Raw genomic sequence first — 15,958 nt, forward strand, 5'->3', positions numbered from 1 at the left:
TAGGGAAGTGATTAGTCAAGAGGAAATAACGGGTGGTGCTACGAGGGTATTAGGGGCATACTATTACCCGTAAGGCTTCTTGGGCCGTACGTCCTCCTACCCCTTTGTTTGCAGTCTCTCTAGGTAGATTTTGCAAAGCTTTTACGGCCTCGCCCAACAAGTCGATTGCCTATCCAAGGAAATACGGTCATACGTCGACACCTATCTAGCCAAACGTCCCTCAGACGAGGAGATTTAGCAGCTCGGCTGTGGGTATACCCTTTTTGGGCAGGTCAGGTTAGAATTTTGTAAAGCTATCGCAAAAGAGTTACAGCCATACCAACCTACTAGCGACTCTTCAGCGGTTGCTGCAGAAGTAATGTCTCTTTACCAGCTCATATCCGCTGGGGGGGAACCTTATCTGAACTCGGAATAGTGCGATGTGTTGGTGAGATGGGAGGTCTCTTCTATACGAAAGACTCCTATGACTATAGCCAATCATAGATGCCTATGAAATCGGGGTAGTGCCTTGTCCGAACCCCACCATTCACGACCTAGTTGCGCGCTCAGGTGACTAATAAGATGAGCTCTAAAGACCTCGGACATCTTAGTTGTCCGAGCTGACATGGGCTGTGCCGTAGTCTATCATATTTCATATGTGCCTATGATGGTAGATGCAATAGCTCAAGATAGAAAGAACCCTGACCGACTTGAGCAGGTATCTAAGTTCCCGATTCTCAAGATATTGGGTATGACTTTTATCACCTTGGCGTAAGATGTGTTGTTGGCATCAGGAGCCACATAATAACCCATTGCTCTATCATATAAGTGAACGCAACCCTCAAGAATTGTGCGACTACCTAGGCACTTTCCACTTGGGTAGGTATTGAACTGTGTCATTGATATACCAAAGAAATCATGGTCGGTCGTTCATCACGAAGCCCTATGAAGCCTTCTCTGGTATCAATCTTGACTTGCTTCACTGAGAACAGCGAAGGGGTTGATAGAAGGTGACCTCTTAACATATTTCTGGCGTGCTTTCCGGGAACTCATTTCATTGTCTTGCTTCCTTTTCTCCCTTCCTGACGTGTGTCGTGAGAGAAGTTCTGTCGTTTTGATGCTGGGGATTCCAAGGATACTCGTGATTGTTTCGAATCCACCCACATTGCTAAACTCGGATAGCTGATCAAAAACCTGTTCCACGGCAGGCCAGGCATCAATGAGAGGAAGTGATGCGAGACGGTTGTGCAATTCTTGGACTAGTCTTGGAAGATCTTGACCCAGAAATCGAACAACGTCCAAGATTTGCTTCGCTAATCTAAGTGAGTAAAGGCACGCTTGGACTTGAGCGGTAAAGTGTATTAAGGCCCACGAGTACTCTTCTGTATTTTCAGGTTGCCTCGTTATCTCACCGATGAGCGTGGCTGCTAGAGGCGAACGCTCTTCTGACGTGGACCACTCAAAGTCCTGATACACTGCAAACGCAAACCATTGCATGTCTGGAGACGGCAAACCTCGTGATAACTTGTCCAATGTAAGTAGTAACTGAGCACAACCGTTGATCATCTCTTCTAGATCAGGAATCTCAATTTTCCGGCCAGCCAACGTTGTTGATGGGTCTAATGTGCGGTACTCGATAATATTGCTCGTTTTATAGCGCATAAACTTTTGAAGCATGCTGTACGCGATTTGCCGAACATTTGTGCTTACTGTCCACGTGCTTTTCTTATCGCGATCCTCTATTAATATTGGTAGAAAAATTGATAATGTCTCTGGACCTCGTGATGTTTTTGTGTCGGACGTTAAAGACTCCACTCCTGGGTCTTCTAGAAGCAAAGCCTGAACGACAACCTCTGATATCCTAGGGTCGAGGCTAGAGAGAACGCCAAGTACCGGATGTTCGTTTGGTATATATACCTTCAACTCAAGCTCTTTTATGAAGCTCTGGTACTCCAAAGAATTCAGCGTGTCTTCATGGCTATCTCGAGCGTATTGGAAGGCCTTACTAAACCTCATTCTGCCTTTCTCTTTCTCGAAGACGACGCGACGGAGACCCCCAATATTGGTCAAGCCTAATCGATCATTGATCTCACGAAGCGACAATTTGCATGATGTCATGCCGAGCCCCTTAGAGGAAGGGCTTACCGGGACAATATCCCAGAAGAATGATACACACCCCGTTGCTCCAAGATCCTGTATGAGCAAGTCGGAATCGTTTGTTAGTAAAGTACCACCATTTTCCCGGATGTCTTGTGCACAGAACACATCAGCTTCCCCAGGCACGACCGAGACTAGAGGGCCCCAGACTTGATTGTGCTTCAAGGCCTCAAGAACGGCGGGAATGATGAAAGGGGGCTTCGGCAATATGTTAGAGTGGAAGTGACCATTCAGTTTCGTGAAGGTCAGACCATCCTCAAGGGTGCTGAACGCGCTTTCTGGCGTCCTAGGTGACCCAGAAGGTTGAGAAGATTTCAATGTCTTCATATGCTCTGATAGTTGGAGAAGCCGCTCCTGTCTTACATCCCATTTACTTGGAGGCAAGTAACCATCAAAATATATCCTCCGCCTTCATATTGAATATTACGTATTAGCCATCAGCCCTTGGTTGAAGTATTCTATTAAATGTAGACTGTGACTTACACATTGACGTTATGGCTCTTCAACTCATTAAGCCAACTTATAACCATGCGGCTAAGGAGAGAGTACCCAGGATGACATAGGAACCCACTTCCAGGAGGTCGTTGTTTTATACAGGTATCGGAGATGCGATGAACAAGAGCAGGGCCATCAATAACAACGGTATCACCACTCAGGGGCGAGAAGACGCCATAACGCTGTACCGCCTGATTAAGGCCTCGAATACCCATAGTGAATGGGCACGAGATGATATCTTTCTAGGTGGCATACCTGCCTAAAAGTAGGTATCTCCAGGGCCACTTTGTAGGTGGTTTATGGTCAGTCGAATTGAGAGACGCATAATACTATTGGATGTAAATAAAAAATAAATAAGTAAATAAATCAATTTTAGTCAACCTTGGAAGTACATAAGCCAACCCTAAAATCTAGTGCCAGGTGTAACGAAAGATTTAATAGGTACGGTACGTCCACGGTGGGAGTTTAGGTACCTAGGTAGTCAACGCCACACGAATGATTACTGCAGGCGGCAGAATGGGCATGAGCCGCCTATATGTACTAGGTTGGTAGTGAATGCCAGTTAATTGAAGAGAACCTTGAAGTATTAGTAGGAACATTGATTTCGACGTTGCACTTACCTTAGGTACCATGAAACTATCCCCGCCTGTACAAATACTACATAGGTAACCACTGTCAAAATCAAACGATCAATTGAGCTGTGACTTCCCACCTCGATTAGGTCATGCGCTCAGGGCAAGTTCCGTCGTCAGGACCCACATGTATAAGGCAACTGCCAACTGCCAGTGTGGTATGTAGGTACCTACGTACCTTGCATATCAATTGTTGCTTATCAAGTCAAGTCCCTTGGTTTTCTCTGTGACCCACATAAAATCATCACCTTTTCCTCTTCCACCAAAACTTTTCTTCCTTTTTTTCACCATTCACAGAAATGAGAGGCACCTTGGTATTTTCGGGCACGTCGTGCCCAGCTCTCACAGGTAAGATATGTGGGAACTTGGGCATGGCTCCGGCCGAGGCCGACTTGTCTCAATTTTCAAATGTAAGTTATCCTATGACTTTGCTACTCAATGTAATGGCGGTAGAGGGAAGAAAAGAAGAAAAATACTCCCATGTCGTAACGGCAGAACTGACAAACTGACCTTCAATCACAACCTATAGGGCGAAACAAGTGTCCGAATCCTGACCAGCGTTCGAGACAAAGATGTCTTCATCGTACAATCCGGAAGTCCTACCATCAATGATACCATCATGGAGCTACTTATCATGATCTCGGCCTGCAAGGGTGGTTCTGCCAACAAGATTACTGGTGAGTTCTTCAGAGCTACACTGAAAAAGATCTTGGACCATAGCCAGACCTGGTCAAGGAGTATCTACATGCTAATTGCCACATTCCCCTGTCAGCCGTCCTGCCCTACTTTCCATACAGTCGGCAGTCCAAGAAGAAATCCCATCGGGGAGCTATCACCGCTCGGATGCTAGCAAACCTGCTCCATGTGGCCGGAGTTAAGCACGTCATTACTGTTGATCTCCATGCCTCTCAAATGCAAGGCTTCTTCAAGTGTCCTGTCGACAACCTGCATGCCGAACCTCTCATTGCGCGATGGATTCGAATGAACGTTCCTAATTGGAAGGAAGCCGTTTGCGTGTCCAAAAACGCCGGTGGAACCAAGAGGGTGACTTCGTTGGCTGACGCATTGAAGCTCAACTTTGGGCTGGTTACTACAGATCGCAAGCGTGCACCTAACATGTCAGCAAGCTTGATTATGAACCAGCTTGATGGATGGGAAAACCCTCCGGCCTGTCTTAATGGGAATCATCATTCGAGAAATGTCTCAGAAGATAGAGACTCGGATGGCAATGGCTCGGCGAGGTCTTCACGTATTATGAGCGAGTCCCAAGGTTCTCCTAGGCGTGCTAACGGCCCACCGCTGCGGACTAACAGCCTCGCGCGTTCGCCGTACACACATGCCTATACACCCTCTCAAACCTCTCCCATCGAAGAGCTAAAAGACGAGGAGGAGAATACCGACGACCCGCATGTGTATAACGATGCACGTGCGGCCGAAGTAACTCACGGAAGACTAGTTCAAGGTCATGTGGTGGCCGACGACTTCCAGTCCCCAGCCCAATCAGATGCCAGTGCGGACGGTGGTCAGTCTTACCATGGCGGCGATGACGATCCTATGGCTATGTCTCACGCGTCTTCTTTCTTCGCACCTGAACCTCATGCCCTTGGCGGCTCGGGTGACGCTGAAGCATCCTCAGATGAGGAGGAAGAGAAACTTCGAGATCCCAAAATCGAGCACATGATCACATTAGTGGGCAACGTTAAGGACCGCCCAGTATTGATCGTGGACGATATGATTGACAAGGCCGGTTCCTGGATTGCCGCGGCCGAGACGGTAGTCAAACGAGGCAAAGCAAAGAAAGTGTATTGTATGGCCACCCATGGGGTGTTCGGGGCGGATTGTCTCGAACAGCTGCAGGCTTGCGATTGTATCGATCAGATCATCGTAACCAACAGCTTCCCAATAGCTGATCGCAGGGCCAAAAACGCAAGTAAGTTGGTCATCCTAGACCTCTCCTTTTTATTGTCCGAAGCCATTCGAAGAAACCACTATGGCGAATCGATATCGCCCTTGTTTCAGCATATGGCGGATTAGACAGCCAGGAATGTTACGATTATTATGAATAATTCTGCTATGACTTGCAGTATGTACACTTTATGAGAAAAACCGACAGGTGAGACCGCGGATATCGGTACTGGCGTCTGGGATGAGGCGGAATAAGGCTGCATGGTTTTTCGGAATTAGGATCAGTGTTACGGAATTACATCAGATACCACTATAAGATTGGCACGATGGGTATGTCTTTTTGCAATGGAGTCGTATGCTTTCATGGTGTGGCTGAATTTGCTCCCTTTTTATATCCCCCCTTCCCCTCCCCTCTACCCCCCCCAGCGGTGCTATCCTCAGATAGCCAGGGCTTAAGGTCCCTCTAGGACAAGCCTCTGAACGGAACGTTGGCAGATCAAACCGTCCCTTTTGGGGCAATACGTTGCTAGAAGGCTAGCCACTCGGGTATTTATTACCAGGTCCATCTGGACGCTGAGTGTTTGGCAAGAGAAAACTACGGACAATTCAAAATTCTTACAGTACCTTATAAGGTACCATAGCGTGAAAGTATGAGTGGCGGAAATAATTGGCCCCCAGGAAATGGCTGGAAATAACTCATGTTCATGACTTAATTTTCATTCATTTACAATTGGCAATCATTTACAATTGGCAATCATTTACAATTGGAAATCATTTATGTTGAGACATTATTTACATTTGGAAATCAATTCAAATTTGGAAATTATTTTTAATTGGGACATTATTTCTTTATTCAAGTATTATTGGATTATATGTACATATCCACCACTTCCACTTTCCATCTTATACATACCTTACACCATACATATATATAGACAATAACAACAGCTTCACCTATCCAATTAGGATACCCACCTATTGATCAATAGGACCTGGTCCATCCGCTAAGTATCGTTTTGATCGATGTAAAAAATCTTCTAAGTTTTTTTATTAGTATTATTTGATTGTTATATTCATACATGTAGGAATTGAAAGATTGAACTAACCATTGATTTTAGTGAAAAGTAGGTACCTAAGAAAATTTGTTGAAATGGTAAAAGTTAGTAGAGATTCTTTTCTTATAAGGTAAGGATGTACGTACCTGAAAAAAGTAATGTGTTGTGGTGGTGATGAAGGTGGTGATGAAGGTGGTGATTGAAGGTGGTGGTGGTGTTGTGTTCTGGTGATGTGTTGTGGTGTTTTGTTGAAGGTGGTTATTGAAGATGGTTATTGAAGGTGGTGATTGAAGGTGGTGGTGAAGATGGTTATTGAAGGTGGTTATTGAAGGTGGTTATTGAAGGTGGTTATTGAAGGTGGTTATTGAAGGTGGTTATTGAAGGTGGTTATTGAAGGTGGTGATTGAAGATGGTTATTGAAGGTGGTGATTGAAGATGGTTATTGAAGGTGGTGTTGTGTTTTGGTGATGTGTTGTGGTGTTTTGATGAAGGTGGTTATTGAAGGTGGTTATTGAAGGTGGTTATTGAAGGTGGTTATTGAAGGTGGTGATTGAAGATGGTTATTGAAGGTGGTGATTGAAGATGGTTATTGAAGGTGGTGTTGTGTTTTGGTGATGTGTTGTGGTGTTTTGATGAAGGTGGTGATTGAAGGTGGTGATTGAAGGTGGTTATTGAAGGTGGTTATTGAAGGTGGTGATTGAAGGTGGTTATTGAAGGTGGTGATTGAAGATGGTTATTGAAGGTGGTGTTGTGTTTTGGTGATGTGTTGTGGTGTTTTGATGAAGGTGGTGATTGAAGGTGGTGATTGAAGGTGGTTATTGAAGGTGGTTATTGAAGATGGTGATGTGTTGTGGTGTTGAAGAAAATTTTTTTGAAAAAGAGTGTGTTGTAGTGTTGAAAAAAAAAAGAAAAGGTGGTGTTGGCCAAAAAATATTAAAGAAAATATAAAAGTGGATACCGGGATTGGGTTCTTCCTGGATTTATATAAGAAATGATTGCAAAATATGAAATAATTGCATATAATGCTATTATTCAGCCTAAATTATGGTGTTTGATTTACAAAATTCAAATGATTGCCATCTTTTGTTTGATCGAAATGATCAAACAATTGACACTTGTACCTACCCTAAGAAATAAGGTGGGAAGGTACTTCAAACCTTTGAAATAATGTCCTATTTTTAAATCATTTAAGGTTGTAAATTATTTACTCCACACGTACTTTCACGCTATGGTACCTACTTTTTTTTAAACAAGTGTCTCGGGAGCAGTAGCTTCACATGTGCCATATTCTTATTGCATTGTATTGTACTTGTTCAGACGCCCGGTTACTACCTACTAGGTACATATGATAAATCAAGTGTTTAGTGAATAATAAATACACAGTGAATTGATTAATCAAACTACGTCTTTTGTGTGATTTGTGATCAATCGCGTGCGTGAGGCATTAGGTAGTCAATGCTGGGCAGAGTCCATTAATGTGTGCCCACCTACTGTACCTAGGTAGGTGACTGAGATACATCGGTAGTTCTTCTCCTATCCAGGCTAGGTACAATACATAGGTATTAAGGGGTGTACAGAGTTTCCTGCGTTCCAGATACATACACATTCCATCCTGTTTCTGCAGCAGAAATCTTAAGGACAGGAAGGAAGGAAGGAACTGAAAAACCCACCTATGTAGCTTAGGCAGATATCAAGAGGGGCAGGGCAGATATCTAGCTTAGGGTTAGTAGGCAGTTTAGTCGACTCAGATATCAACACTGACGGTGATGACGATGGCAGCAATGACAATGGCAATGAGGGTGAAGGCCAATTAATTACAGAGTACTAGGTGTGAGCGACATCTGCTATACCTATCGAATTCCGCTTCATTTGTTACTACATAACAACACAATACACAACACAACACACGAAAACAATCCAAATATCAACCAATTCCTTTTTCTTTTCTTTTTTTTCGTGCATGTGACCACCTATCCTATGCTACCCTATCCTAACGTACTCCAACACGATGATGTTCCCAGTGAACAGTATACAGAATACAGAACACGAATGCCAAAGGACACCAAAGGAATCAGTTACAGCTGAATTTGTACGCAGACTTTGTGTATGTAAGAGAGATAGAGATTTGGTTGGGGGGGGGGGGCGGGAGAAAGGGAGAGATATGGCCAGCTATGAGACTTTGATTGACTAGACATTGGCATTGACATTGGTACGAGGCCCATGAATCTCCTCCAGCAGCTCCGTAAACCTTAGCTTCTCCACCCTATCGTGCTCAGCCTCGACGTCCTGGAGCAGGTCCTCGGCGACCTGGCCCGTCTTGCCAGCTTGTCTGATGATGCGCCAGGCGCGGCGGAACTCGTCGCGGATGGAGACGATGCCGTTGTGGGTCACGGTGCGCGCGACGTTGTGCTCGAGCTCGAAGGGGTCTTCGATGGCGAAGAGGTAGCGGTAGCGCACCTCCTTGAACTCCTTGGGTTTTGCTTGCTGGCCTATCGGCGTTATGGGGGCTTCGTTGGGTGACGAGGGTTGCTTAGGCTGTGTATTATTGGTCGTGGCTTGTTGTCCGGTGATGTTGTTGTTGGCCTCGCTCTCAACTGGGTTGAGGGAGCCACCTGTTTCGGGCTGTATGACCGTCTTCGCTCCTATCCAGCCTTTCTCTTGCTTTGAAAGTAGTCCTCCGAGAGTTTGTAAACTCAATACGTCTCGGCCCCAGTCGAAACCACGCTTATGGGTGGTGCTCATCATATTATTTTGCGCATAATATTCGAAGAAGCCCCGTAGAAGTGAGCCAAGGGACTCCTGGTTCTGATTGAGTTGGCCTTGAGCAGCCAGCCTCTGGATCTCTTGCTCGTCTCTCCAAAATCGAACGTTGCGTCCCTTGCAAGTTGTGAGACCCTCCAAGGCCTCCGCTGGTAGGTTTGGGTCGGGAGGTGCAAGATGCTGGAGATTGGGACATACGAATGGTTCCGCGATGTTGACTAGGTAGTGTAAGACCATAAGAACATAACCATAGCTGCTTAGGGTTCCGCGGTAAGGAGTGTTGATAGCTCGTGCCTTGGCCCAATGTTTCACAAAGAGGACCATTGGCCGAACCCGAGGATCGGTGTAGGAGTAACAACGTAGGAGTGCGGTGTTCTGGAGGGCTAGGTGTGCCGAGAAGTTGATATCACATTGAACGCCAATCCCATTTTTGGGGAACTCTAGATTGTCATGATAACGATCCCTTGGTTGATTTGGTGAAAGCTTGGATGGGTCAGGGAGTTGCTTTATTTTGTCAACAATCCCAAGATTGCTCTCAGTGACTGCGACTGTGAAATCAAACACGTTCACAATGTGTTCATCCGTGCTTGGCCCTCGCTGCACGAAATTGTCTCTCAGTATGGATATATATTCCTTGATGATTGGCAAATCAGTTGTACAGTAAAGATTTTTATCGATTGCCCTCTCGTAGTCTGTAATAAGATGAAGCGTTTTGTGCTTTCTGGCAATGGTCCTCAGACTCTGCACCCCGGATGAGGTCGCAAAATCCTGTATTTGTTCTCGAACCACCTTGTCGCGAATACCCGAGATATAGTATTGGATTGCCTGTGCCGAAATGGCGGGGCTTGAGGATGAATTCGCACTACCGAGATCAGTTGCGATCTTGGATACCCTCAAGTAGTATTGTGTTGGTGACTCGTAAGCATCTTGCTTAAGCTGTACAAGTTGAACCAGCGGGATTTGGCGAAGTCGTTCAACAGCTACGTGAACGTCGCGGTTGAACAGAAGCGGATCTTTACCAAATAGCCTCCGGTTCTGGAAATTCTTCCAGCTTTGGATTACGCTTTCGGAGCCATGTCTTAGCTTGGGGTTGCCTTCTCCTTTTACTTGAGATTCCCACAGCATCACGAGCTTCTCACCCTCCACAATCATGAGGACGCCTGAGAGTGACCGAAGATTAGGTGGATCCGATATATCACTAGAGTGGACGGACGGATATGACAATAATCGGCTTCTCAAGTCTGCATCATAGAGTCCGTTAATAAAGGCGCCAGAGATATCACCAAGAACCTTGTAGTCTGCAGACTTAAGATCTGTCGCGTTGGAAATCGTAACATCACGGCTATTCAATCGACGTAAAAGTCGTTTGGCATTTCCATAATAAGCCATCAGGGACTGTGTTTCTGATTGTTTCAATGAAGCAAGCTGAGCCTCATATGATCTGTCTACAGGGCCACCCATTGGCTGGGAATTTCCATGTTGAATCCCCGGCAGCGAATGATCAACTTCGGCAACAATAGCGGTAGCGGTTACCTCGGGAGTGTCTTGGTCTTCTATAACATCGTCTACTATTTCATGGCCATCATCTGCAAATCCCGTCTCCCACTTGGACCGCGCTTCAACAAGATCTCTGTGAAGTTTTTCGGTAGGTTTTTCGCAGAGCTTGATGATTGGCACTCGCGTACGTGTAAGAAGACGCGCGCCAAACCCATGATCAAGTAATGCCTTCTCAACAAGACGTGGAATTGGCGAGTTTGAAGAGTCTGGGGAGAAATGCGACATGGGAGAAAGGAGACCAAGGTCCATGTCAGACGCTTTGGTCGCAAACCCGGACGAAAGGCTTCCAAAACACTTGAGTTGGACAGTATAAGGCTGGAAAGTCGGTGATCCCATAATTTCGATCTCATGTCGGCTGATAACCTCGCGGCAGATTGCTTCAATTTGGAATCGAAAGTTTTCCTTCTCAGCAATCTCATTCGGCGCAATTTCAGCGCCTGAAACTACGGAGTGACATAGTCTATCCAAGAGATCAGATTGGTTCATGAGTTGCTCTGGACTGAATAGAAGCTGGCGTTGGCCACCGGGGTTGTAGAGGGCAGGCTGTGAAGGCCGTCGAGAGCGTGCTGGAAAAGAATCTGCGGAAACAAGGTTGACACCCTTTGAGAATGAATCACTGTTATGATGTTGTTGGTGTTGGTGTTGTCTCCAGGGCGACTGATGGTTTGGTGTAGATATTTGGGACTGACTAGATCCGCCTTGACGTCGCTGATGTGAGAACGGAAGATTATTGGTTGTAGAAGCACGATCCTGAAATCCGGAATGATACGTATTTGCATGAGGACGAGATGTATGTTGTTCGCCATTATGCCATGTAGAATGCTGGTTCCTGTGCTGGTGGGTATTCGGGTGATGTCTTTCATCATGAGGCGGGGATGGTCTTGTATCGACGGGTATAGACAACTGGGCCTGCATTTGACGACGCTGGGCCTGATTCGGACGTTTCTTACCACCTTTTGCAGGGCCTTGAGGTCGAGTTGCAGGTTGCCCGGCCTCCTGACATTTTTCACTAGCTATGGGTTGGTCTTCTAAAGGTTGGTTGTTGACTTGTGTAGAAGTGCCTGGAACTGGATCGGCATTGTTGAGAATGAGCGTGCGCAGGTGGTCTTCAAGCTCACCAGCGCCGACTGTAGAGGTCGACATAGTGTAATGTTGTGAAGGGCACAGTCAATATCCACTTTGGGTAAAATATCAGGGGTTGTGATATTGCGATAGTAGTAAGATGAGTATGAGAATTGTGGCGATACCAAGCAGACTCTACAGAACGTGACTTGTGCGCCGACAGCGTTTGTGGTGGTAAAGTTGAAAACCAATAACCATAATATGTAGGTAGTTAATGAGTTGTTGTGAATACTATTCCACCGACAGAATTTCCATCTCCCAGGAGACACGCTAGTTCTTTTTTAAGAAGTAGAGTGAAGCGAGATTGAATTGTTCCTGGCTGCACTTTGAGGATTTAGACCGTAGCTGGAGACAATATCATAGGGCTGTTCAAGTGTGTATGTATGGTGGTCCAATAAGAATCGTCAGAATAGCGTGCTACCTAATAATTCTGCAGTGCCCAGTAGGTATGAAGTGGGTGGGCATCAACAATCCTTAATTGTGTAATACTACCTAGTACTGGGTGCCTGAGGTATGTATTATGAGCCGATACCAGGTCGGAGTGTGAATTTCACCACAATACGACGATAAGAAAGTGGTAAATAAATGTGTAAGGGGAACAGATGTTCCACGAGCGAGAGGAAGAAGGAGAGGGAGAGGCAAAAGAGGGGAGGGGATGATATGTACATATGTATGTATAATTAAGGCGATGTAGACAATGTATGTAGATAATGTACCAAGTGAGAGCCTCACATATCTAAGAGTTGACTGCTCATACCAAAGCTATTAAGAGAATGAGATGATTGGCTGTGTTTGGAAGAAGACTTAATCAAGCATTACTATATATGTAGATCTTCAAGATGGAGAGTTCAAGGTTCAATAAGCTACATAGTTACATACATTTTCTTTTTTTCAACTAAAGACATCGGGGTGAGAGCTAAGTAAATTCCGTACTTTAATGTAGGTACATTATGTAACTTGTATCTGAGATAGGATACTTCAATGTTCTAATATTGGTATGCGTTGTACAATTGGGGGTTATTGTTACAGCGCCGTCTTCCTGCTCTTTAGCACTGTCCCCCGCCTACGGTACCTGATCCGATAATAATGGCAAGTTGCTTAGTGACGTTATAGGTACTGCTCAGTCACCCCACATAATCCACTTTTTCATCTTTGCTTGGCAGGCGGCTCTTTGTGTACTTTCAATACTACTACATAGTACCTACTACCTAGTAGTTAGTATGTACCCAATGTACCCAGTACAATTGAAAGATCCGTCATTCACCAACATTGAACACTGACAGCTCGAATCACAGGCCCAGATTTTGGAACTGAACAGTCTGAACTTGAAGCAACATTGAAGTAGTTAGGTACCTACGTACCCATGTACCTAAAATAAGGCACTGCACGGACACACTTTCAAGGTTGACTAACCTTACAGAAATCGGACCCAGCACAGCAAGGCACCATAGCAAGGCACCACAGCAAGGCAAGGCGCCTAGATAGAACTTTGAACTGCACACCTACAACTTCCATCATTTCCAACTAATTCATTCTCTCATCATCAATATTCAACCACAGCCGCCTTTCCACTTTACTAATTTTACCTGTATCTTTTTTCTCTCCATTACACATCAACAAATCTCATTTTCAATATCAGCTTCAGTTTGCAGTCTGCAGTTCATCTGCAGCCTGTAGTCTGTAGTACTGACTGGAGCGGCCTTCACCTCACCACACGCAACATTGTTTCCAAATTCTCTTTATTCTCTGATCAGCCCGGACGCGACAAAGCTACCTTTGATTCCATTTTATTAATTGTCTCCACGCTGCCTTCGCGTCATAGCCGAACTCGATCCTCTTTAACTTCTACATATGATTTCTCCCATGCACCAATGAACACTCGCGAAACATAGAACCTGTATACTGGTTGGCTTGAATTTCTGTCATTACCTCATTCTCTGAGGTTCGCTAGCAACCAGATCACCAATCTTAGACCACCTCATCCCATTTCACCTTCTCGCAATGAGCGCAACACCCCCTGCGGGCCCTAACGGCCAAAGGCCAACCCCTCCTGCAGGCGCGCCGCCGTTGCGCAGACCACGCGCCGCTGTGAATCCCCTCGTCCCAAGAAAACCCGTGCGTCGACCACAACCTTCCACATCCGCGAATACTGGTTCCCGGCCCGTTAGTAAACCACCACCACGCCCGACACAGAATAAACCAGGCCCACCGAACTTCGACGCGCTGCGCAGTCAAAATGGAGGATGGTCTTTTCCTGCGCCTCCCGCAGAAGATCTCGAGGAGTATCCTTTGTATCTCACCAAGAAATCCCTTAAAGAGGGCTTACGATTCCACATCATGCGCTTTGCACCACCTGGGTCCAGAAATACCAAGCTTGACAGAGGTATCGACCCTACTAACCAGGATGACTTCACTCGACCCGTTACATTGCAGCGACGCGATCCTAGACAGCCGCCACCTGGTCGTGAAGTGAAAGAGGAGCCTCTTGTCGAGGAGGAGGAAACGGTCGATACAGCTGAGGCAGAAAGACTTGCGCAGATAAAAGAGCAGAGAGAAGCTCAGCGCGCGGCTGATAATGCTCAAAAAGCGCCCGTTGTCAAAGACGCGAATCCAAAGGGAAAACAACAACAGAAGGAACAGAAGAAGCCTAGCTTACAAATTCATCATGGAGCACGTACCGAGGAGCAGAAGAGACAAGCCGAGATTCGATATGAAGAAGCCCTGCCGTGGCACCTGGAGGATGCTGATGGCAAGAACGTATGGGTCGGCCAGTATGAAGCTCCATTGTCCGATTGCAAAATTGCGTTGAAGATTCACAAGAACGGGTTTCGCGTAATTCCCCTAGAGAAATGGTATAAATTCCAATCGAAACGTGGTGCATTTCAGGTCATGTCAATTGAGGATGCAGAGAAAGCCATGAACAAGAAGGTCACTCTTGGTCGTTGGGCGATAAGGGACACCCAGCGCCAAGAGTCCGAGAGGGCAATGGCGGAGTCTCGAGCTATAGTCAATGGCCGTGTGCCAGTCAAGCAAGAAAGTGGCACATTCAAGCAAGCTTCACGTCAGGAGAAAATGGATCATGATGACATAGATATGTCGGGAGACGAATTTCAGGATGACGACGAGACTGCTGGGTACGAACCAGATAGAGATGAGGAGATCAAGCAAGCTAACACTCGAATTCGACGAGATCAGCTTAATGCTAATCTCTTTGGCGAAGCTGATGAAGTCAAAGTTGAGAAGGATGAGGAAGATGAGTTGAAAGAGGAATTGAGTCGCAAACTTCACGGCGAACGTGTCAAGAAGGCATTGAAAAGACGTGATAAGCAGTTCCAGTACGACAGCGATTCTTCTAACGGGCGAAATCCTTTCGCTTCTTCTGAGGTAATATCTACTTGCTTGTTTATTTCTTGATTCAAACTAATATACTTGTAGGAGTCCGACAGTGATTCTGACAACGAGAAAGATAAAGACAAAGACAAGGAAGATCCAGAAAAGAAGGCAGAGAAGGATAAGGACGGAGGTAACTCCACCAAGGGATCCAACACTCCACAAAAGAAGACTGCCGAGGCGGGAAAGAAGGGCAAGTCTCTCAAGCGACCCGGATCTCCCATGGTTTCAGACTCCAGTGGCACTGAATCTACCCGTAAGAAAAAGAAGACTGCACATAGTCGTGGTAATACGCCCTTACCTCAGCGAACGAAGGCCGGCGCTGGCTCAACTAGTGATGGCGAAGCCACCGCCGGTGAAATGTCAGACGGTGCCGGAGGCAAGAAGATGCGATATGGTCTGTCGACTGCAGGCGGAAAGAGCTCTAAAGGTACACCTGTAGGTTCACGGGCTGGTAGCCCCGTCCCGACCCAAGGTGCTACCAATAAGGGCTCTGCGGCTGCTTCTCGCGCCAATTCCCCAGGCGCTCCAGCTCAGAGCTCGGAGAATCTCAGACCTATCACAGCCCAAGAGATTATCAGTGCCCTGCCACCTCCCCCAGAAGGCATCAGTGTTGGTAACTTCCTTAAGAAGTTCCAAGACCGAGTCGACAAACCTGGTGGTATGCTACGGAAGGATTGGCTGAAGCTGGTGAAGGAGAATGCCATCTTCAACAACGCCGATAAGTTACTCCGTCGCAAAGTTTAGAGCCGTAGGCGGCGGTGAACATCGGATACTTGCGTACTTTAATGGCCAAGTTGCTTCACGGCTTGTCGAATGCCAAACCCTACTTCCTAAGAGTAGGTAGGTACTCAAATATGATACGAAGCTACCGTTTATTGATATGGCATACGCTCTTCGCAAATT

At 46.1% G+C, this 15,958-nt stretch overlaps 4 protein-coding genes across 4 annotated transcripts; 2 read left to right on the forward strand and 2 right to left on the reverse strand.

The window, feature by feature from the left end:
• Positions 1 to 942: 942 nt before the first annotated feature.
• Positions 943 to 2,846, reverse strand: GGS25DRAFT_517237 (XPG domain containing-domain-containing protein; the record flags this gene model as incomplete). Its single annotated transcript, XM_049263350.1, has 2 exons — positions 943 to 2,545; positions 2,620 to 2,846. 2 exons carry the CDS (start codon positions 2,844 to 2,846, stop codon positions 943 to 945), a joined length of 1,830 nt encoding a protein of 609 aa, XP_049121726.1.
• A 1,188-nt stretch (positions 2,847 to 4,034) lies between these two features.
• GGS25DRAFT_471474 (PRTase-like protein) lies at positions 4,035 to 5,929 on the forward strand. Its single transcript, XM_049259353.1, has one exon. It carries the CDS (start codon positions 4,107 to 4,109, stop codon positions 5,295 to 5,297), a length of 1,191 nt encoding a protein of 396 aa, XP_049121727.1. The 5' UTR covers positions 4,035 to 4,106; the 3' UTR covers positions 5,298 to 5,929.
• Positions 5,930 to 8,410: 2,481 nt separating this feature from the next.
• GGS25DRAFT_517239 (uncharacterized protein) lies at positions 8,411 to 11,683 on the reverse strand (the record flags this gene model as incomplete). The annotated part of the gene is made up of 1 exon (XM_049263351.1): positions 8,411 to 11,683. One exon carries the CDS (start codon positions 11,681 to 11,683, stop codon positions 8,411 to 8,413), a length of 3,273 nt encoding a protein of 1,090 aa, XP_049121728.1.
• Positions 11,684 to 13,405: 1,722 nt separating this feature from the next.
• On the forward strand, positions 13,406 to 15,931 carry GGS25DRAFT_47997 (Rap30/74 interaction domain-containing protein). Its single transcript, XM_049260047.1, has 2 exons — positions 13,406 to 15,046; positions 15,098 to 15,931. Exons 1-2 carry the CDS (start codon positions 13,664 to 13,666, stop codon positions 15,797 to 15,799), a joined length of 2,085 nt encoding a protein of 694 aa, XP_049121729.1. The 5' UTR covers positions 13,406 to 13,663; the 3' UTR covers positions 15,800 to 15,931.
• Positions 15,932 to 15,958: the final 27 nt, after the last annotated feature.

The sequence above is a fragment of the Hypoxylon fragiforme genome (assembly GCF_022984875.1).
Source record: "Hypoxylon fragiforme strain CBS 206.31 chromosome Unknown GGS25scaffold_1, whole genome shotgun sequence".
Taxonomy (NCBI): domain Eukaryota; kingdom Fungi; phylum Ascomycota; class Sordariomycetes; order Xylariales; family Hypoxylaceae; genus Hypoxylon; species Hypoxylon fragiforme.